The following is a 23,323-nucleotide window of genomic DNA, read 5'->3' as shown; positions in this document are numbered from 1 at the left end:
CTCATCAAAGGAAAGAAATATATGATTTATCTGAACACCACTAAAGGTCACTTAAAGGGATTACTTAATATTTTTGGATGAACATCTTGGACTATCAGATGCAGAAATTTGGGAAATGGCATCTAATAGGCCTTCTCACCTTAAAAGCTTTGAAATAGTCATTCTTAGCTGCAGTTTCAAAACAATTTAACTTCAGAGAGCAAGTTCTTAAAATGGTACATTAGAGCTAAGCTGAACATTTGCTATTAAATGTCAAAGTTACACATCATGAAGTATGGAGATCAATGTCCTCTGAGGGGTATGTACGTGTTCCCCATCTGCGTTTGGGTGACAGTGAAACTCATGTGCTTTCACAGAATCACAGAATCTTCAAGGTTGGAAGGGACCTCTAGAGATCATCTAGTCCAACCTTCCTGCTCAAGCAGGCACACCTAGAGCATGTGGCACAGGGTGGCATCCAGGCGAGTTTTGAAGACCTCCAGAGAAGGAGACTCCACAACCTCCATGGGCAGCCTGTGCCAGGGCTCTGTCACCCTCACAGTGAAGAAGTTCTTCCTCACCTGGAGATGGAACTGCCTGTGTTTCAATTTAGACCCATTTCCCTATCCMTATTGTCCTATCGCTAGCCACCAATGAGAAGAGCTTGGCCTCTTCTTCCCTACATTCTCCCTTCATGAACTTATACATGTAACCAAGGCCACAAAAATTGTCCTTCCATGTTACCAAGGCCACAAAAAGTGTCCCTGTTATGCTGAAGATAAATTTTGCTGTGGAGAGTGAACACTGAAGAGAGTATAGTGAGATCATGAGGCTATAAGTAAAGGAAACATTCATTAAAAAATACATATATTATCCTAGGTCTAAAAAAGCCTCTAAAGCTCACTTGTGTGCCCCATGTGAAGCTACATGCAGAAAGCTCAGTTTCACAAGCTGTCACCCATTTTCCATCTCAGAATAGGATTATTCTGCAAGGGACGATGCCGCCTCAGTGACGGCAATAACAGACAGATTATATTATGTTAAAGTTCTTCAAAATGTCATGAAAAAAAATAGGCTGTGGAAACTTTTTCTTGTAATAAAAAAAGGATTGTGGTGGCCTTGTGGTAGGACTTGGGGCTTAGAATTCACTTCCACGAGATTTGAGCATATGTTTGAAATTAGCATGTATTTAAGTGCCTGCAAAGAATAGCTAACAAATAAGGCCATTTCTTTAAAGGACTTAATAGTTTTTTCTGTGATTCGTACCAGAACACAATTGTTTTCCTGAAACTTGGCACGTGATGAAAAATCTATGAGAAGGGTAAATGTCTGAGAGACCAAAATATTCTAGAAAATATTTACTGTGCATARATGGGGGAAAAAAGTGAACAGTGAGATACTTATATGTTAATAGAGAGGGAAGTACGTTTTGYGCTCAAATATTATTATATTTTATTTCCACACTTTCTGTTCAGAGCAGTAATTCTTAGAGCTGATGTTTGCTCTTTGTTGCCCATAGTACAAATAAAAAGCAAAAACATACAAGTTCTTAAACCTTTGAAGTCATCTGACTGAATAGAGATTGAAAGTTCTCTTAGCAGTTCTACAAAGTAAGTGAAATATGGGAAGGAGTTGTCCACTTCCAAGTTTTTACACATTCAACATCTGTCTGAAGAAGCACTGCCTTGTTTGTCTATTTTGTTTGCTTTTTAATGGTCACACATATCATGCCAGCACATTGCGGGCCACCTACATGGATCTAGAATAAAACACAAGGTACTTTGTTTCMAAAGAGCAATTTTACTTTTTGAGTGAAATTATTTGGCGCATTTCTTTCCCCAGACACGATGCACTATGAGAAAAAGCCCAGGATGATGCCAATATGCATCCTTCCTCATCCCACACTCATGTGGGAGAAGAGCACTTTCCTTAATTGCCTACAGTGAAAGTAAACRTTAGATTATATTGAATTTCCCTTTKTTTTGTGTCAAAAAATAAATGTGAATTGCTAGGCTTATACTCACCAATACAATTCTTTCCATCCTCAGCAAGCTCATACCCTTCATAACACTGACAGACGTAAGAGCCAGGCGTGTTCACACAGATCTGCTCACAGGCATGTTTCTCCACAGCACAAAGATCCTCAGCTACAAAATATAATTCCATTAGTGTGAATTTTTTTTTCTGACCTTCCATGTCGCACATCTAGACWATAGATTGAAAATACATTTCAGGAAGTCATAAAGAACTGTTCAGAGATGAGCTCATTTAACACAGAACATGTTAGTATTCTGGTGGAGCTTTTATGCCAGGAAGAATGACCACCCAAAGCTTTGTTCCTTTAGCTAATGACAATGGTTATTGCTGGGCCCAGTAATAATAAAAGTTTATTTTATGTTAAAAAAAAGTCAGAGGAGGAGCATAGAAAAGGAAAGACGAGGAGCCCAGGGGACAAAAGGTCTTTGGCATCTCTAATTTTTGAGTTTTATCATTTCAGTTTTATGAAAACACCATCACAAGTCCTCCCTCTCCCCTGCTCCATGCAAATGCCACATTAGAAAAAGGACTACAACAAATGAGGTCACTCCTACTGAAGCACATTTGGGTTTTTTTACAATAGATTAAAGCTATCGGAGGACCCCAAGTTTCCCTAGTGAAGTCTGTGGAAAGCAGAAGCTTTTGTGTTGCTCAGGATCMGACCCAAAGACTGCTCAACACATAATTAACGTTTACAGCTACAAAAAAAGGCTTTTGGAGCAGGTTTAAGGAAACTGGCCAAGCAAATACACATTTTCTTTTATAGTTGTGTGCTTTGTATCAAGTGACATGATGAACAGTATAAACAATACTTTAACTCTCTTGTTCCAGTATAAACACCCACAAATAGATAATTTTTCAGGTTGTTTCAGCCACATTTGTTTTTTGTACTACACTGTGTGTTAATGTAAGATTCAAAACTATCTAGGGAAGGATCTAAGTGATTAAGTTAAACAAACATACAGAGTACAGAACGCATGATTACAAAACAGCCCCTGCCTGACAAAAGCCACTTGTTTCTAGAATCAGAAATCTCTCTATTAGACATTAACCTTTTCCAAGATGAAATATGGTCTGCAAAACTCTTTGAAAGAAACAAATCTAAACAAATTGTTTGCCTGTCAAAAATGATAAGTTTTGAAATATAAGCATTTACACTCTAAATGCAAGGTCATCTAGGGAAATAAGAGTGCAAGTGCAGCTTCCCATATGTAAAATGAGCAACACAACCTTCAGCTCTTTCATTTTTGGTGAAAGCCGTTTTGGACCCCACATTTCCAAGGAGGTGCAAGTATTATTAAAGTGTAATTATAAATGCAAATGAATGCAGTTGAAGCCCTCACCTGGGGTTCTGACAACTGTCTCTCTGAAGACCTATAGTGGATTTTCAGAAAGAGAATAGGCTGTTTGAAAAAGCAGTTCTTGACCATATTCTTGTCTTGGCTCAGGGGCCAAGCCAAATAGTAAACAGAAAATGTTTCATATTTAATTAAATTATTTGGTTTTATTTGCAGGAAAAAAAAAAAAGAGAAATGTTAAATTTGCTCTATTTATCACAAAGCATTCCCCTATAATTGATACACACATGATAAATGTATATATCTGGTAGGGGTTGCTGGTGGGAAGGACAAAAAAAATGAAGATTCTTAAAACTAGCCCCTCGTAGCTCAACTACAGAGGAGATGAACAGCACAAAATCCTGAGGTCTCTGAATGCACTTCCACACTCCAGAGCGAACGCCCCAGTCACTCCAGTGCTGACATTCTCCTGTTCCCACATCTATTTACTGAGGCTCTGACAGAAACCATGTGCCCCACTGCACATGGAAGAACTTTAAATCCCAAGTAGCAGAGCAGTCTCAGCTATAGAGATGATCTCCTATTTCAATGGTTGTTAAAAAGCTGGTGTAATGTGTAGCAGCAAGAGGCAGAGACTAAGAACCCTCTAATCCTAGACCACCTGCGTGTTTTAAGATGCTCTCCTGAGAAACAGAGCATGGGAATTCAAAGCCTGTGSAGCAAGGCAAGGATCTGAGCCTGGGTCCTTCATCTCTTCTCTAAGTAACCTGTTGCAAGGGCAACATCCTGTCCTCTCACCAATACTGTCTCCTCCATTTTTTTTTTCTGAGAAGCTATTTTCCAAAATTTTGCTTCTGGCTAAAGTCATTTTGTTGAGTTTGGTCCGAATCTGTGAACTATCCAAGGACAACAAACTGCAATTTTATCCAAACACATTTCCAACAAAAAAAYAGCAATAATGTCATACAAATTTTGTTAAAATAATTCTGGACACAGAAATAAAGAAGGCATGCCTATTTAATGTAGTCTGCTATTAATAAGAAGCAAGCAAAAGCAGATAAAATCAATCCTGCTTACTAAGAATATAACTAAACTTCAGTACAGTTTGTTATTGCAAACTATAATTAAAGTCAATTACTTAAAATTGAAAAAGTCAGCCCTTTTTAAGGAGGAAATGAGTGCAATATGTAAGATTTTTGAAATTATTCACTGAAAGGTTGTAAAATCCTTGTATTTCATGGATTAGGATTTTTTTTTGTGAGTGGCAATTTATTTCACAGTTTTCTGTTATGAGGTTGGTTACACCTTCCTATACTATCTGGTACTGGTTGCTMTTTAGACCAGATACTGGAATCATTAGACCACTGCCCGTCAGAAGATAAATCAGTGCTTTGTTTGGTTATTGCTTCATTCTTGAATGTATTACACCAATAGAATTCAAATACAATTTTATCTACTGATGGTGCATTTCTGAATAGAGTCAGGTATAAAAATTAACTTCATGTGTTTTAGAAAGGCTTATGAGAACCTTATCATTTGCAAAAAAAAAAGAAAAAGACATATAGCTTTGCCTTTTCATGTTCTTTGTGCTGATCAGCATTCATTCTATACTGAGCTCAGTCCTCTTTATGAACCCAACCTAAAAGATATGTAATGTAAGCACATTTTAGGAAAGGAAGTTGAAAAAGATAACATACTGCTGCAAGTCTTCTGGTCAGCATTCAGAATGTATCCTTGTTTACATCTGCATACGTAGGAGCCAGGGGTGTTTATGCAGAAGTGATCGCAGTGATGTTCAACTATACTGCACATATGGGGCACTGAAAGAAGGAAGATAAAGTTTATTAATTGCTAGGATTAATTTCTGATGGTCAGAATGAACTAAAAAAACAATTTAAAGAATCCTTAGTCACTTAGAAATCTGAATTAAATTTCAACACTCAAGAAAAAAATGGAAGCTTTATCCTATATTTGGTTTTGAAAAGATTCCTTACTAAACAGCAATACATATTTATTCCTAACAACAACATGGTCATAGATATTTTCTGTCTGGTTGACAGCAAGGGCATATTTTGGGGCATGGATTTACATGGAATGGAATGCCTGGAGATATATACAATAAAAAAAATTTACAACAGAGCATCTGGAGACATTAGTTATTTAGTGGTTCCAAGAACACAAAGAAACAAACCTAYCACACTTTCAAATTTCCAAAACAAATGGACTTTAAATACAAACTGTTCTAGAGAACATTTAATTTCTTGAATAAAGAAAATAACCCTAAATTAGAATAATAAAGTGGAATAACTAGAAAACATTTTGATGAAGAATCTTGCCTGCTTAGTTATTAATGTTGACAATCCTGTGAAAAATATATGACTGCTATATATGTGGTAATGTATCTACAAGGCTCAGGAAGCAGGAGCCAAGCACTGTTATACAACAGAATAAAGCTCTTCTGAGTTCATTTTCTACTTCTTTCCGTTTTCAGTCTCCCATAGCATGTAGCAAAATGCAACAGAAGAGACTGGAGGAAAGGAAAGGATTAGTGCACCAGTTTGGTCATATTCGTTGATGACTTTTTTTTTTCCAGACCAGTGGAAAGAAATTTCCCTGATAATTTCTTTCCACTGGAGCTTTGCTTATATGTCATTTCTGTAATACATATGTAGACTCCTTCTCAAAGAGCACTGTGTAAAAAAAACATATATTTCATTCAATAAAAAACTAAGGATTGATACTTTCCTTATTGTCCCGTTGTCAAACCTCAAAATTTATGGAAAAGATATTCAGTAGTGATCTTCTAACAGATACAATAGAAGCCTGATAAATAACTTAACATACGGTATAAGTGATATTTATATAAGAAAAAAAAAAAAGTGGTTTTGAAATACTATGTATCCAGTCTTCAGACAGGCCACCAGAGTTATGCACTTACTACYAGTAAACAAACCACCACTATTTCCAATTCTCCCAATCAGCCTTTTGGAACCCATAATTTTCTGTCAAACTAAAACTTCTGTTTATGTGAATACAGATCTACTGGAACTTCTTGTCTTTTCCTTTCTTTTTTTCTGTTGTTCTGAAAATAAGGTTAATGATCTCTGATATGTTTTAAACTTGAGTTTTCTCATGGTTATTTTTCACTAGCTTTCAACATTGAGTATAGTTGATTATAACCAGTGGGGATTTGGGGGATGCTGATAGTTTTAACCTTGTTTTTGTTCCTCCTTTTCTCCAACGCAAAATGGGAACAATGTCACTATCACAGCACAAGGACAAAAACTTTATTTGTTCCTGTCTGCTCCATCCCAAATTCTCTATATTTCTCATTCTCCTTTTATTCAGTCTTCACTTCTTTTCTGGATACTGTCCCCATTTATATTTCCCATATTTTGAGTTCTCATTCCTGATCTCATTCCTCATGCCTTCAATTTGCCAGGCTACTCTTGCTGCTAATAAAAAGAGGGCACTGGGATCTCTGGCCTCTGCTGCTGTGTCTGACATCACCAGACCTTTAGTAACCTGTGGCAGCAACTGCAGGGAAAGTCCCCTTTAGCAGGGAATGAATCTATTCCAATAGATTCTTTGGGAATTTAGCTGCCAAGCATTGAGGAATCTCCACCATGCATGGGTAAATTGAGGTTAATTATATTTATTTTTCACTTTCTCCATTTTTCACTCCATTACTTGGCCAGATTTTGCTATTATCTTAATGGGAACTGCAAAGGCACCTTCCCACAGACTTAAAGGCAATCCAGACACAAGGGCAACTGAGGAGCCAAGTTCTTTTTCCAGAGCATGAAACCTAGCAGACTGGGTCTCGGGAGACTTAACTATAGCAATGCCTTAAGTTGCTTTAGGAAAGGAATCGAGGGGGCCCTATGTTCAGCTCAACAACAGCTGTGTTCCTCTGTGCTCCCACTGGGGAGAACTTTAAAAACGAATCATATTTCCTGGAAAAAATCTAGGTGTTTTGGGAGGAGGAGCTAGGAGATGTTTAGATGCTCTCAAAAGTCAGTAAGCTGAATGCTGCTTTAGAGACCAAACTTGACAAAACATTAATGATCCATTATTTAGTCCTTGAAGTTGAAATCCATAGGATGCTTTTTTTTTTTAAAAAAAAATTATTATTATATATTATTGAATCTGGCCCTGGGGTTTTAAGTGKTTTTTTGGATCTCACCTTGGATTCCTGAAACAGCAAGTGTTGTGAAGGCATTTTCTGAGGAGTCAGCAACAACACCTGTCACTTCCACACTCCTCCATCTGGAAGGTGTGATGGGTCTATTAAGGCTCTTGTGTATTTGGATTAACAGTGAGCTGTACAACTCTAATACACTTACTGGACCCTGCCTAGTTGGAGATATAAGCCTGTTATTCAGAGTAAACAGCATTTGTACTGGATTGCTTTCTAAAACACAATTAAAAATCCAATAAAATGAAGTTCTGCAACATTTGATGTTCATTTCATGTGAACTCTCAATCCACATTTAGTTTACTCCTTTTTTTTTTTTTTAATGTATCTTACTATGCCAGCTAATAATACAGCAAGCAAGAAACAGGAAAAAATCTATTATCTGRTGAATGTCTGTGACAGTATTTTGTGCTGATGCAGTTCAGCTGGAGCCCTGTTACTCTTTGAAACRATTCTGGAAAAGACCAAGTAAGGAAAATTCTCCAGACTACTCTCACAATAAGCCCCAGTTCTTTTCTGGCAAAAGCACCCTTAGGACAAGCGAGCATTCAGTCTCACCATTCATTCTTTCTCTGGTCTCTGCTGAAAATGCCTGAGTTTTAAGCTAAAATTTTATGAAAATCTTTCTTAATTATCTGAGGAAAAATGAAAATAGAAAATTATATTTAAGACAGACTGGAATAGATCTTTTCTATTAGTCTAATAAATGAAGTACACCACAAGATTTTTAAAAGGTAATTTCTTATCAGATAACTACAAATGGAAGAAATTTCTGTCTTGGAAAGTAAAACCTATTATAACTTTATTTATTGTATGAATGAATAATATCATAGTAAAGACTGTTTCTAAATTTCTGTGTATAAAATGGAAAAAAAAAAGGTATCAAGTCTCTGAGTTTCTGTGTCTCTGTGTCCCATTTCCAGTCATGGGCATGGTCAGAGATAAGTGTTTATATATAATTATTACTTAAGCTTTGGAAGAAGAGTACCATGGACTTCATGGGATAGTTTTTTAGCTAAAACACCAAAATGTTTATCAGTTTATATTGTCAATACTAACGGAAAACATATTTAAAATCAATAGATGAAATAACTTATGTAGCATTTAAATGGTAAAAGGTTATAATATCATTGCTATTATGCAATGAATAGGAAAATCATGATATGTATATTTGTCTCCCTGCTTATGACCACTAGGAATTAGATCACATTTTATGGCACTCAGCAATAGAATTAGCTTTTTCCCATATGTATGATTACTGTTCTGAATGTTCTCTGGCTAGCTGCCCGCTCTTCAATGCGTATGTTCTCACAGACTAGCTCCCATGTTAAAGAACAAATCTTAGTGATTGCCCATGATGTTTTTGTGTGTTTTTCTTTCACCTCTACATTCAAATCTACAGATAAATGCCTTACCACAGAGTTTTGTCTGGAAGGCAGAGGTCAGTGTCTCAATCTGACTGAAATTAGCAACCAGAAACACATGCTCTTCATGTGGTTCACTCCCAATGGACTTGAGCGTGTTCATATCCACTTTTCCCACTCCAATGGCAAAAATCAGGATTCCTGAGTTACGAGCTTTAGCAGCAACCTCTCCCACTGGATCCTGAGGTCTCCCATCAGTCACTATCATGATAATTCGGGGCACGTTCTGGTTCAGAGGTCGAGCTCCTTCTGCCTCTGAGAAGGCGATGTTCAAAGCATACTGGATAGCCAGGCCAGTCATGGTGCCAGTTGCCAGGTGCATCATTCTCTTCACGGCCCTCTCGATATCCTGCTTCCTCCTGAATGTCTTCAAGGAGAACTCGTGCTTGACCGTGCTGCCATACTGAATCAGGCCTACTCGTGTGGCATCAGGGCTGATGTCCAGGAACTGCAAGATGGTTAAGATGAACTCCTTCACTTTCTCAAAGTCATACGGACGGACGCTGCGAGAGCTGTCGATGATGAAGACGAGGTCCAGGCGTTTGTTGTTGCAAGTGTTCTCTGGAAGGCAAAATGAGAACAAATATATTTTACAGGAATTGAGAAAGGCAGCGAAGATCAGGTTGACCTGATGTTTCAAATGTGTTGTCTAAATGAATGCACCCCCAAGTATTGGCAAAATATAGGAAAAATAAGAGATGCCAGAATTAAGACTACTTGAGCAATCTGAATTTGGCCCTGGAGGGATAAGAAGAGTTGCCAGCTACATGATCAGTACACTATTTTTTTTTCCCACAAGCTCAGTGCCCAGAATGGGTAATGCCAAAGGCACAGGCAGGTATCTATACCATACCCTAATTGCCAGTTGCTGAGGTTGTGACCTCATGCCTTCTATACCCTGCACAGGATGAAAAGCCCCTCTGAATTATTTAGCTATTACTTTAGTGGGCTGCACTGTATGTGTTTTGTTACAGTGCTTGAGAATTTAGAAATCTGCACGAGATAACGCCCTGGTGAGACAAGATGGTGTTAGTCCTCCATTATAAATAGTGAAATAGAACATGAGAATTTATGGTCAAAAGCATCTGTTAATTGCAGTGACTGATATGCAAAGGGACTGGTTTTTCAAGGAACTTGGCATTCAGCAGCACTGTACATGTACAAAGTCCAGCTCTCCATGACGTCAGCTGCAGCTGTGAGGGCTCAGCACTTCTGCAAATCAAACCCCATGATTTCAAACACATAATTAATGGCCATCTGGGAAAAGCCCAGTCTATGGGACTAGCTCAGCATGAAACAGAAGTTCTGTGGCTGCAACTGAGATACAATCCAGTTGTCTGCAGTGGAATTTAATTTGGCCAAAAGATCACTCTCTATCTCCTAAWTTTTTCTGCTTCACGCATTCAACACAATCTATTTTCTCCACTAGCYATTGAAATACTGTAGAATATGTCTGATCATTGTACAGACAGCTAGACTGAGTTGTCATGGATGAGAACAGAAGTCAGGAAGTCAACTGTACTACAAGCCTTACGGGACTTTGGGTACAACCTCTGGCCTCTGTTCAGCATCCTTTAGGATTTTATAATATCCTGAAGGGTGTATGATGTAGGTATGAGCTGCATGGAGAGAATGCACATGGCCTGCTTGCTAGCTCTTCCTATGCAGAAGACTAGTACTTGCTAGGCTTGAACAAGGGGGCATGAGCCATGGAAACASTTGCCACAGAAGGCCAAGTGATAAAAACATAAATGGACCTTGAAGGACTTAAAAGGAGGCCCATGAAAAGAAATCAGTTTAGAATTACTAGTCACATTAAAGACCTCTTCAGATCAAAATATTYCTAATCCACAAAAGTGTGATGACTGAGTGACATCCACAGTATGTTTTTCCTTGTTATTATACTTTTTCCCTATGCATCCACTYTTAACTGATGCCAAAAACAGGATACTGGGTTAGACAGACTTACGGCTTCAATCAATATATCTGTTYTTACATTCTTAAATTCCTGTGCCTATGACAAAATGATGTGTAGCTAGTTRTCTGTCTGCTGGACTAGAAAGGTTAAAGGTAGCTAGAATGTTCATCAAACTGCAAAATCATCTTCATCTTARGAAACTGGGATGCCTTTACCCAGTAGACTCCGTTCTACCCAAGCCAGTTTAATTGCCAGAGCACTATCATCCAACTTGCACACAGAATGAAGCAGTTGCCCTTTGGAGAAAGCAGTATTTGATCRAATAATTAAAGGTCATATCATACTGCACAAACACAAGTGGGCCAATTAGAGACTCCATTGGAACAACATCTGTCTGCAGACGGSCCTTTATATGAGCTCACTTGTGAGCGGCTGATGAATGCTAACCATGTATTTCTGCCAGGGAGAGGGCTGAGAAAGATGCCTGTTTTCGCTTGTTAACTCAGAGGCCTCTTTCATAGATTACCAAGAACCTTTGTGGGCACAGAATAAAAATGCTCTTTGATGACAATAAAATGACTGCCTGGATTTATTCATGTGCACTCTACAGCACGGCTTTATTCATAAGCATAGGGATATGCTTGAGTTGCTTATTCTTTCCAAATGAGAAGATGCTGAATGCAAACCAGACGGAGCAGAAACAAAAATCCAGTTCTAATGGGATACAGATATCATGATCTATTAACTATTTTCCATCATCTTATCTTATTGGTTTAGATATATGATTATTCCTTAGTTTTAATAAGATAGCAAGAAATACTGCGGCATAGTTCTAAAAGAGATAAAACTGAGATATGATTTATGTCAGCAAGGCAAGCATAAAGGAAAATAATTACAGAAAAAAGTCTAGGAATGTATGTTTTTGTTTAGGGAAAAGACAGTGGAGAAGTATAAAATGGTAGGTATTTTATTTCCCGTAAAAAAAAGAAAAGAACAACTCAAAGCTAGACTCTTATTCACTTTTGAATTCAGGGTGGATTTTGTAATGTTATTGTAATTATTAATGTTGACTTTGTTGAGCTGGGTTCAGTAAAAAATAAAGTATTACTGTTTTATTAAGAAAACCTCTAATTGGGTAATATTTTGAGGAGTGGTAATCAGTACTGAGTAACATCCATTGATTTTCCTTAGCAGTTCCAAGGTTTTGCRCTTTGTCTGGATACTAAGACATTGTCTTCTTACCAGGCTGTACATTTTAACAACAAACTTTCTACTTCTAAGTCAGCATAGGTTTTTATATTGTAAACATGTATATAAAAATAATCAGTGCATAATTTACATTAACCAAAGTCATGACAGCATGCAAAGAAAGGTACTAATGGCAAAAGCAAAGCAAGAAAGGATTAATGCTTTATTCAAAATTTTCTCTTCCATCAACATATAGTTTCTGTATAAGTCACAGCTACCTTGATGTCAACTTCACAAAAATACAATATAAGGAGGCTTTTGGATCTCATTGGGAGGATCCAGTTACAGATATTCATGTAGAATAAAGCTTTAAAGAATATTGAGACTCTTAATTTCCTCTGAAGCTGAAAAATCTATTTTTAATTTCTCTCCTCCCCCCAGTTTCCTTCTGGCTTTGCCTGAGCACTGCTTGACTCTGCACATCCACCCAGGGCCCCCCTGGCTGAGAAACCTTCCCAGCTGCAGAGCGTTGATCTGGGGGMTCTCCAGCCCATGCTGGGTCAGATGCAGCAACTGCCACAGCTCTCCTTTCTCTCCACAACTGTGGAGCTGAAAGACATCTCCAGGACATCTTCATTTTCTCAACTTTTCTTCTCAAATGTCAGTGGATGGACTTTCTTCCTTGCCCCTACATCCAAACTACCTTCAGCAATTCAGAGAAGCTGGGAGATGGCAAGGCACTGTTGGCTCCTCCTCCACAAGCAGAGAAATGACCAAAATAAATGACAGTAGGAAAGCCTTCTCCTAGACAGGCCTGCATCATGAGAGCCCTGAAATCCCAGCAGAGAATGGTACCAATCTGGACCTTTATCTGTGCATCCTCCAGCTTCACTCATCTCCCATGGCTCTCACAGCTCTAAGGGGACTCTCAACACTGATCTCTGCTTTGCCTGTCACTGAAATTTCACCACTGTCCTCAAGAAATACAAGCAAGCACAACTGTCTTGAAGATCTGGCAATGTGTCCATTCCCTTGCACCTTACTTGTAGTTTTTAGCAATCTACGTTGTCTTAATGTGCTACAGAGCATCTTCCTTCCATGCTGTTTATATTCAAAAGCGACTAGTAATTCTAAAGTTATTTTAGTAGTAACTGAAACAGTGCCAGGGAAGTTTCCTGGACACTGGACTTTAAAAATATACTTTAAACTGATTACTGTGCTGTAAAACCACTAGAACAGCCCCGGTATTGTTTGGCCCAGGACAACTGTTGCTTTCTCAAACAATACTGGGAAGAACCACGAACCAGGGACTCAACCCAACAGACTGTGCAGATGTAACCACTCTGGAAGCAAAGGAAATTTAATAGTACAGAAGCAGAACATTTTATACCATTGATCTCACTGACAGAGAGCAGTCCAAGATATAGACTAATATCCGAGGCCAGCTGGCCTGTAYCCACCATATTAAACCCAGCTTTCTGCTAAAACAGAGTGGCTGTAGGCGAACTGCCTATCAGGAATASGTCCACTGCAATTCCTAAAACATTCCTTATTGTTCATACCTAAATCAAACCTGGGGATTGCCTGGAGATGGCCCGTCACTGTGGGCCAAAGATAGCTCTGGAGCTTCAGCAGTAACAAAAATGATGAAGTTCCAGTGCCCCTAAAAGTCCCCTGGCACAGTTTAATTTAATCAGTATAGACATACCCACAAACATTTCCATTTTGGGATATTCAAACTGAACACATTGAAAAGGCAGAAGTTTTAGATGGTGGTTTCTTAAAAGTTTTTGCAGACCAGATTTCTTCAAGAGGTCTGTTGTTTAGCACTTACAATGGATTTATTTATGTTTTATTATTGTCATAGAACTTTATGCCTCCTTAAAGCATTTTGTAATGTGTATATTATTTCTTTGATTACTCTCCTAATAAATGAGAATAAATAATTGTTAAAGAAGGCAATTGCAAACAAAATTGCATTTGCATACAAAGCAAAATGAGTTCGGTTATCTCAGTTTGGTTAATACTACAGTAATGTYAAGATATTCAGACACTGAAAAAGACATTTATAGCAAGTATATATTGGTTTCACAAAGATTTTTATTATACAAAAAGACTATTTAAGAAAGAATAAAAGATGAGATCAGTTAAGAAAAAATGAGATCATAGAATTTTTTTTGTCTGAACTGCAAATACAATAATGGCRATTTTCAAACTCGATATATTGTGTATCTTACCTCATTCCACATTACTGTAGATATAAAACTAAACACCCTATGACATTGCCAGTAATAACACCAAGTTTATTTTTACATTTTATCTTTGTAACAGAACAAAAGCCCTCACTGAATAAAGGAAATAGAGGAATAGAGGCATAGAGGAAAAAATACTTTCTCAGCTAGCACATTATAAAACTTAAAGCTTCTAAATTTTCTCTTCTTGCTTTGCCATTTTCTTATTTCATTTTTTTTCTTCTAGCCTTTGATATTGCTTCTTGATTCTCTCTTTTATGTTTTTCTTTCATTTTCTTTGTTTAAATGGTATAAATCATACAAAATTTGTTTCAAAAAATTCAAAAAAATTTGTTTCAAAAACTATAAGTTGCTGAGTACCAAAAATTTATCCTTAATGTCTAGAACTTTGGTAGAACTTTGGTTTCCCCTTACTAAGTATCCAGTCATAAAGATTGGGTTTGACAGGTTCTCAGATATGTCCACAAAGACTTCTTCATTCCTGAAGAAAGGCTTGATCTTCCTGGTATACAATTATACAAGAAAACACAACTCGGATTTGCATTTCATTCACAGATATACTAAGAACAGAACACTCTGATGGGAAGAAAGATGCGCGGATGTTTTACCTAGATGTATCTTCTAGGAATCTCCAGTAAATTGATTTGCAAAGAGCAGAAATGAGGTACGCAGCAGTTATAGCAACACTGTTTCTGTCTAGAAAACAAATTTGTGGCTATTGCCCGGAGTAAATGAAGAACAGCAGTAATTCTGAGCACTTCTTAGTTCTAGCGAGACAATGTGCCCAAGTTTCCTTTGCCTCTCCTTTTCTCTCTCCTCTTTTTAACTCTGGGATGAGCAAAGGGTGATACCGTGCAGTTCTACATACCCAGTGCCCAAGGAAGATGTCAGGAATGGTCAGTGCCCCTTCCTGGCTCATGCACCTTCTGCACTTGGTTCAACAGGTGATCTTGCCAGCTCTGTGACAGGCCCTAGGTCCATGACCTGTCTCCAAACTGGTCCTGTCCTTGCACTAAGCCATTCCCCAGACCCACTGGCCTCTGGCCCTAACCCAGAGATTCCTGCTAAGTTTGTCAGTTCACCTATTACTCCTTAAAAATATCTTCATCTGGAAACATGGTCTGATAGCCTCCAGACCTCTCTTTATTGTCTCTGAAAAAAAAAAAAAAAAGCCTCAACTTCCAAAATTTCTTGAGCATTGTACAAGTCTAGGCTCTTGTCCACAGATCTCCATTTCCTGCTATGTGCAAATGCTCCACTATCAGTCACTGTGGGAGGGTCCATTACCCTATTTTCATTTTACCTCATTATTTCTATTCCTTCTCTGTCATCTCTTCCAAAATGCTGAGGTCATTATTAATAATAAGTCTTTCTAATTCCAGAGCCCTCAAACTGACTCCAGTCCTTTACCGATTTTAGTGCTGCCTCTGTCATGGAGCTGAAGTGTATTTTAGGGATAGTCTCAGGTTTCTCAATTCTTCTTGCGCATTTCAGCTATTCCGAGATGAAATGGCTGAGGGTCCAGGAAGGCATCAAACCTGCTCCCACCATCAGGAGGGCATAGGGGCATAGGTTGCTCTCCCTTGCAGGCAGGAGAACACCAGGATGGAGGATTGAAGCCTCCTGATACCACCAAGTCCAGGCCTGACAGCACCGACATCTACCCACCACTTCCTAAGAGAAGCAAATATCATATGTCTCAGCTGAAAGTAGCTAATAAGTGTGAAAGATGGGGAATTTGGGTTTTGCCACAGTGAGGGAGGCCTTGTTTAATACAATCAGACAGAGTTCGTGCTACTTTGAGTCCAGCTCCTAGGCACAGTGAGGAGGCATTGACACCTGCTATGACTCTGTCTTTTCCTGCACTTCCCTGGGAAGCAACAAGCCATAACCAGCCCCAAACAGGGAGCCCTACAGGAGAAGMTCCTCAKATCTTCCTTGAAGATCTGAAATTCTGTCTTGCCTCAGCTACCTGGGGCATTGTTCCAGCAGCATGGAAATGATTAGAGAGGTGACGTCTTAAAAACTCCTATCAATGCTTATTTTTTTTAACGCTACAAATGTCTTTGTTTACAGAGAAAGCTGTTAGCAACCTCGACATTACTCACCAATCAGCTGACTTGAAACCTATCCACTGGTAACAGTTTAAGTATTAAGACTCTTTTCCAGAACATTTTCAGCAATGGCACCATGGGATAGYGCCACATGGTGTTTCCCCTTATTCCACAAAATGCATGGAACATTATACCCATTGCAATACTGTACCAGGCCTACTCCTTTCCGAATACTTATGTAGATGGCCCTTTCTAGCTTCCAAAGAAATTTAAAGAACTTGTCCCTCTTTTCTCACAGCAATGACCGATTACCCATACACTTCTATAAAATGAGCCATATCTTAGGTTATGCAAATGTTGTTTCCATAATTTTCAAGATAATTTTGCACATATATRCTCTTCTAATTACTAAGTTAGGTACTGACAATGAAGCCAAACCATTCAGAACATTCAACGTACCTGTGAGAGAATTGCTCATGAAAGGGGAAGAAGATGAGAGAAAAATTAATTAGTTTTAGAGAAAATTAGAAAAATTGGAGAAAATAGAGAATTAGAGAAATTCTAGAGAATTAGAGAAAAACTAGGGCCTAACAGAGGTTATAGCATTACAGAGGCTTCCCTGAGGTGAGAGACAGATACCAGGTCCGAGATAGTTGGTACGTATGGAATCTACTTCTCCATGATTCCCTTGGCAACACAATCTGTCCTCCTATCATGTGCTAATGAGAGTAAACGAAGAGTGGAGCAGAATGGAGACACCTTGGCCAAACTCTGATGGATTCCCTGCAGAGGTGGTAATGTGATGGTGCCATGCAACCAATGAGTGAATGAAGGGTGGATCAAAGACACTGCGGTCAAACTCTATTGTACTCCTGGCAGAGGTGGCAACCTGGTCATCCCATGCAACTGATTAGCCACACAGAATGATAAGATGTCTGGTGCTGGGCCACCAATAGTGGCAGATCAGTCCCTTCCAATGGACTTTGCTCAAACTTCTCATCGTTCTAATCTCATTACAACACCAAAACACAACCCCATCCCAAAAGTTACCCACTTTCAAGGAACGACCGCTCCTCACTGAGCATACTCTCTAGACTTTTAATTAACTCAGGAGACTTTTTAAAACAATCAGTCATGAAAGTAAGTACTGTACTTACTTTCTGTAAGTATGTGACTACAGTCACTCAAGCTAAATGTAAAAGAAAATATATAAAAGGAGAACTAAGTAGGTAGAAAGGAGGAGGAGTAGAAATTGCTGTGAATTCACAGCAAGGAAAATGAGGAGAAAGAATGAGGAAAGAAGGAAGAAAAAGCGAAGGCTCCATCGTAACTTCTGGATCAGTCAACAGGTTGAACCCTTTTTCCACCCCTCTGGTCAGGACACTGTCTGAGGAGACACCTCGAGGTTGAGAGTCCTCTCCCACCTTCTGGGGTGAGCGACGATTGCACATTTGTACAYGAGGTGCTAGCTAAGGACCCCAAACTGTAGTAGAGAATTTCCTGTACTGACATCTGAAACCTGTTCCCAAATGTTGCATTTGAGCAAATCGTGCTATTTGTGAACTCAACTACTTGTTTTGAAGGTGATGGGAACTACAGTCAACAGACTCTTTGTGAACCTGATATTGCCAGAGTTGGGCCTATAGTTACCACAGTATCTGGTATCCCTATAAAGAGATGAGTCCAGCCAACCCCTCTAACCTTTGAGGATCRACTGGAACATGAGAGGATTCATCTCTTACCAAATTTGCCCTCTGACACCAAACAAATCACAACAGTATTTTTTCTGGTTTGACCTTCCTTCAAGATGAAATATGCAGAAGAGGCTTTGTGCTTTGTAGGAATATATATAGAAAAAAAATGGTTTGTAATTTTACTCAGTGAATGACTGTCAAGAAAAGCAGTTTTTCAAACAAGCAGTATTTCATAGCAATTTGTAACAAACAAATTGCAGGAATACAACGAGCACTTTCAGGTGACTAAATGGTTGATAGCTTTTTTCTGTAGCTATAGAGATTCCTTCCTCTGTGTGGGAAAGAAAAACAAAGAAAAATGGAAAAGGAAAAATAAAAAGGGAAGGAAAAAAAGAAACAAAGGAAGAAAAGGTTTTGTTGGAGAAATATTCATATGCTGTATCACTGAAATAATATAAAAATTTTCTTGTAGTCCTAAAAAAATGACAACTCACATAACATCAGTTACTGAATTGCCTTTAAGTGGGTAAGAAGCAAACTCCTATTTTGATACTTGACTTGATAATTAATTATAAAATCTCAGTAAAACAGTTGGCTAGTGTAAAGATACTACWCAGAGAAAAAAAATGTCAACACAGATTCTAACCTTTTTGATCTCCAGGACAGTTGGCTTCAGATCCGTTCAGAACAGGACACAAATAGCTGAAGCCTGTCATGGTCCCACTCGGTCAGCGTGACTAGCCCGTCCTGCCTAATGGATGGTGGCTCTATAGGAAACAAGTGACAAGCCAGGGATGTGGTTGGCATTCAAATCTCTTGCCTTCTTGGCCTTAGACTCTCCTTCTAGGGAAGATACAGCCTTCACTGAAGACCAGACTACCGGGGCTCAGAGCCAGAGAAGGAGGTTTTGCCCCTGCCAACAAAACCTGGAAGCAGAGCACTTGGCAAAGTCCAACCTCCAAGCTCCTGCCAGCGCTGCAGGTTCCAGCCAGGGAGACAACAGCTGTAGCAGGGAAGGGGCTGAGATGGTACCATGGAAGCTGAAGTTTAAAGAGGTGGGTAGATCCCATGGGACACTGAAACAATTGCCCCTGGAAAGCCATGCACATAATTTCTAATGTTTCCCTAAGGCACAATTACTATAAAATACATCAACTGGTAACTCAGAGGGAAGAAACATGTCAAATGCATGATGCAGTTATCATGGCACAATGCAGGTTTCAGCAATGCCTCTACTGAACATCTTTGAAGATGAGGATTTAAAAATAATTTGGAATAACTGCATTTATGTCAGGAAATAACATGGATACAGTCATGGTGAGGCTCTAAAGGAGTTTCATTCAGACAGCACTCATCACCTCTTGGTGGTTCAGTAGTCCATGGGAGCATGGGATCTTTGATCACCCCTCAGTGTGTATAGCAACAGTCAATTTAACTAAAACTAAATAGCAATCTCACATGAACTCCATAGGAGCAGCATGGTTTGAACTCACTTTTATCATGTTTTTTYCCCTTTCATTTGTGACTAATACTTAATCTAGGAGAGTTCATCTGATCATTTTCCAAAGGTTATGTTCACTCAAGTTAAAGAATTAGGTAGGATATAAAAATCTGGGGGATGATTTTAATAAACTGTAGTCAGTATACTTTGTACACTCACTTTCATCTTACTAGTGGAATCATATACACTTAACCAAGAGATAAATCATTACTTATTTAGCTGAAAAATGGAGTTCAGCACAGACAGGGACACTTGAGCTAAGCAGCAGCTTCTACTGAACCCAGTCCAAGTACATTTCCTTCTTGGCCTCCTCTCTCCTCTCTGTTTCTGTTTGTGCAGTATCAGTTAATCTCTTGTAGTTTTTTCTTCTGGTATTCTTTACTATCTGAAAGAATGCTCCCTAAATTAGCTTTTTCCTCCCATAAGGAGTTATTCTCAGATAAAGGTAAAGAGGTAGGTGCATGATTTATGCTCCTAAGGAACAGAAGGAATGTTACTGCTTGAAATATCATTCTGCAGATTATTCAATTACCCTAATGCATTTCCTTCAGAGCTCTTGAAAGAAATATACCCATGTGACATGAAACACTTGCCCACTTTACAAGAACAGTCTTCCACAAAGAAAATAAACCACTTCCAATCTTGTGGGTTTTGCAACGATGCTGAAATGCTCATTTGCTTTGTTTTACAATAAAAGATTAAGATGCAGTAGRGCATAGGTCTCAAATCCCCTCCCTTCCCTCAATGCACATCATCAAGCAAATTGCAGCAGGATATAGGAAGGGTGAAGACACCCCTTGCAAGGACAARGTATCTGCCACTCCTGAACCCAGACCCTGCTGAAAGGTGCTGTGGAGCTCTGACCACAGCTTTGAAATATAGTGTGGGTGGGAATCACCACTTGGGACAGCAGATACGAATCTGGATCAGTCTGTTAACAGGGCAGGGGTCCAAAACCGCATGTTGATTTTTCTGGCCTTTACCTGTCTCAGTTGTACATAAAGGGAATTAACTAATGTACAGACATTATTCAACCTTTACAGCTGTTTAGGCATCTCCTTTTCCATTAGTGTTTTTCTTTGGTGTCCAAAAGCCATTCTAACTAGCAAGATAGGCTTTCTGCAAGTAATCTAACACAGCAGCAGCACTCAGCAGGAACAGTGACTTCACCAGAGAGCAAAGCAAAACCTCTTTGGAGCTTAAATGAAACCTTTAAAAGAAGATTTTAAAACAAAAGATTATTTTCCTTCAAGGTATAAGGATGAGACCAAGGATCCAACACTCAGGATCAATTTCCTGATGAGGTAAAAGAGGAGATAGGTTTAAGTTCATATCTCTTAAGGGAAGAGGAGGACTGCCCTCTGCTACAGGAAGGAAAYTACATTGGCCATGCCATTTCTTTCTGATGTTTCATAAAGTCTTTCAGGAKTATGGAAATGATCACATACACTTAYATAAATACACTTACAGAAGAACAATATTTTGCAAAAACAGTATATGTATTGTCAATACAGTAAATACCTACATATTTTTATTTCTAAACCTACCTCACATGCTACAACTAAACCACTGCAAGAGAAAATTTGATAATTGTAACCAGTAAAGCTGAAAGTTGTAAATACCTTGGAAGTTTGCTTCAAGTTTAAAGGAGAAGCTGGAAAGGAACTCAATGCAAAGCAGTTTATCGTGTGAAGGCCACACATGGAGAATTCCAGGAACATTGTGTCCAATTGACTCTTGCACACAAATCTTCCAGATTTTTAACAGGAATTATTAGGAATTCTAGAAGTACTTTTAAATAATATTAAGCAATGCAAAGACGTGCAAAATGAAATAACAGACACTGACATTTAGCAAAAAGGCTGCAGAGATGAAAAATGCAGAAAAGATAGTGTGGCTCATTACTTCTGATGTCTTCCTTAAAAGATATGATTTATTGCACCTAAAAGGATAATTAACAAATCCAAGATATATTAGTATCTGGCTGCAAAAAAAAAAAAAAAAAAAAAAAAAATCTTCCAGAGCTGTATCCAAAGTACTTTTATCTCTTATGCTGGCAATGCCACAGGATTCTTTTTTTTTTTTTTTTGTCTGTTCCATTTTGCTTGCTCACACTTTAGGTTTCCTGGAGCAAGGATCTTTACTTTTTTGGATAGCCACTATTGGTATTTTACCAGTAAATACCTATATCCTTTCATTATTATTGCTCTTCCAGGTATTTGTTTGCTCTGTGCAGCTGTACTACTCACTTCTGCCTGCCAACCAAGTGTCTCCAGAACAGCAGTAATTGTCATTACCAGCACTATTCTTTAGTATACATATTCTACAAAATGGRATAGGTTCTGATAGTTGTAACATTGCTGCAAATCTGGAGCAATTTTATTAATTTTATTAATCACAATCACAATGTGCGGCAGTTCTTTCTCATATTCTCATCTACAACAACTGCTGAAGAACAGTATAGCTTTTCAGCAAAATGGCAGGTATTTTACACATCTTATTCTATACAGAGAGGCACGTTTTAACCATGCCACTATTTATATGCAATTGCTGACTCTGAAGCAAGTGACCTAATTCATTGTAATAGAATGCAATGCCCAAAGAGTCTGACTCAAAGCTGCCACGTACTTTTATGGACTGGACCAGAAAATGTTTCAGGTTTCTTTCATCAGTTAATGTCTTGAAAAGTTTTATTTTTCTTCTTTTTCAAACTGAACAGGGAGACAGAATTTTCCAAAAGCGGGGACCACAAAAYTGCTTCGCTTTGGAAAGAAGGAACAAATAAATTAGCCTATATGTTTTGATTTATATTGAGTACTAATACTTTTAATATATTTTGCAGTGTTTAGAATATGAAAACATGAGTATAAGAGCATTTAAGAAATCATAGGAAAAAAAAGACTAACTAGAAAATGTGACATCTTTTAGTGTCCTTATATAACACTCCACTGTTGCATTTATTTTCTAGGGATACAGGTAATTCATTTCTTAAAGAAATAAATGCACTTAGGATAATTGCTGGAGACCATAAAATGTACAGAAGGGGCTGCTATTTAATCTCATTTTATCATTWAGGATTTTCGGAAAAGTCTGGTTTAGTAAGGCATGAACGTGGATGTTTTTCTTAAGCTCTGCTGCTCCACACCTGTGTTTTCTGATGGGCTAAGATGTCCAGAGCAGCAGCTCTCAGCCCGCAGTCACAAAACACTGAGTGTCTAAGGACCAGGTCTGTTGGCTATAAAAAAGGCAAGTAAGACTAGATAAACTGTTGTCATCTGGCTTAATTTTTTCTACAAAAATCGAAAAAGACTGGCTCAAGTTAATAAAAAGCCAGACTATGAACGGCATTCTATGTATTTTGACATGATTAAGGGCTGACTTTGTAAATGTTGTTTGGAGAAAAATGTTCATGCTGTTAAGACCTGGTGTTCCCTCTCTGCCATCTCTCCTCCAATGCTCTGGCTTTGGTTCCTCTTCATTTTTTYAGTCCATCTTCTGCAGGCCATTTCTCAACATTCATGTTCACCAAGATTAGGTGACCTTTATGGGGAAGTAGGTCACAAAATATCTCCCAGAGGCTGGAAAGACTTCTAGAAACAGATCGACTGTTATCATGTATCATGAGTCCTCTAGTGATGGGCTATGCTCAAAAACACCAAGCATACTGTGTCGTCATATGCTGTTTTTTATTTAATCAATTTAATCCATTTAATCAATAATTAAGTCAATTATTCTATAAGGGAAGGGAAGGGAAGGGAAGGGAAGGGAAGGGAAGGGAAG

At 38.4% G+C, this 23,323-nt stretch overlaps 1 protein-coding gene across 1 annotated transcript in view; it reads right to left on the bottom strand.

Moving 5' to 3' along the window:
* Nucleotides 1–23,323, bottom strand: part of MATN2 (matrilin 2) — a 62,802-nt gene that overhangs the window by 38,401 nt on the left and 1,078 nt on the right. The window contains exons 2-4 of the mRNA XM_026050045.1: nucleotides 8,928–9,497; nucleotides 5,012–5,134; nucleotides 2,004–2,126 (exon numbers count right to left, since the gene is read on the bottom strand). Of these exons, the coding sequence (XP_025905830.1) occupies nucleotides 2,004–2,126; nucleotides 5,012–5,134; nucleotides 8,928–9,497 (816 nt within the window). The remainder of the gene's footprint in view (nucleotides 1–2,003; nucleotides 2,127–5,011; nucleotides 5,135–8,927; nucleotides 9,498–23,323) is intronic.

This window comes from Nothoprocta perdicaria, unplaced genomic scaffold, assembly GCF_003342845.1.
Source record: "Nothoprocta perdicaria isolate Ctin4 unplaced genomic scaffold, notPer1 scaffold_64, whole genome shotgun sequence".
Lineage (NCBI taxonomy): Eukaryota > Metazoa > Chordata > Aves > Tinamiformes > Tinamidae > Nothoprocta > Nothoprocta perdicaria.
This window is presented reverse-complemented; position numbering and strand designations above follow the sequence as displayed.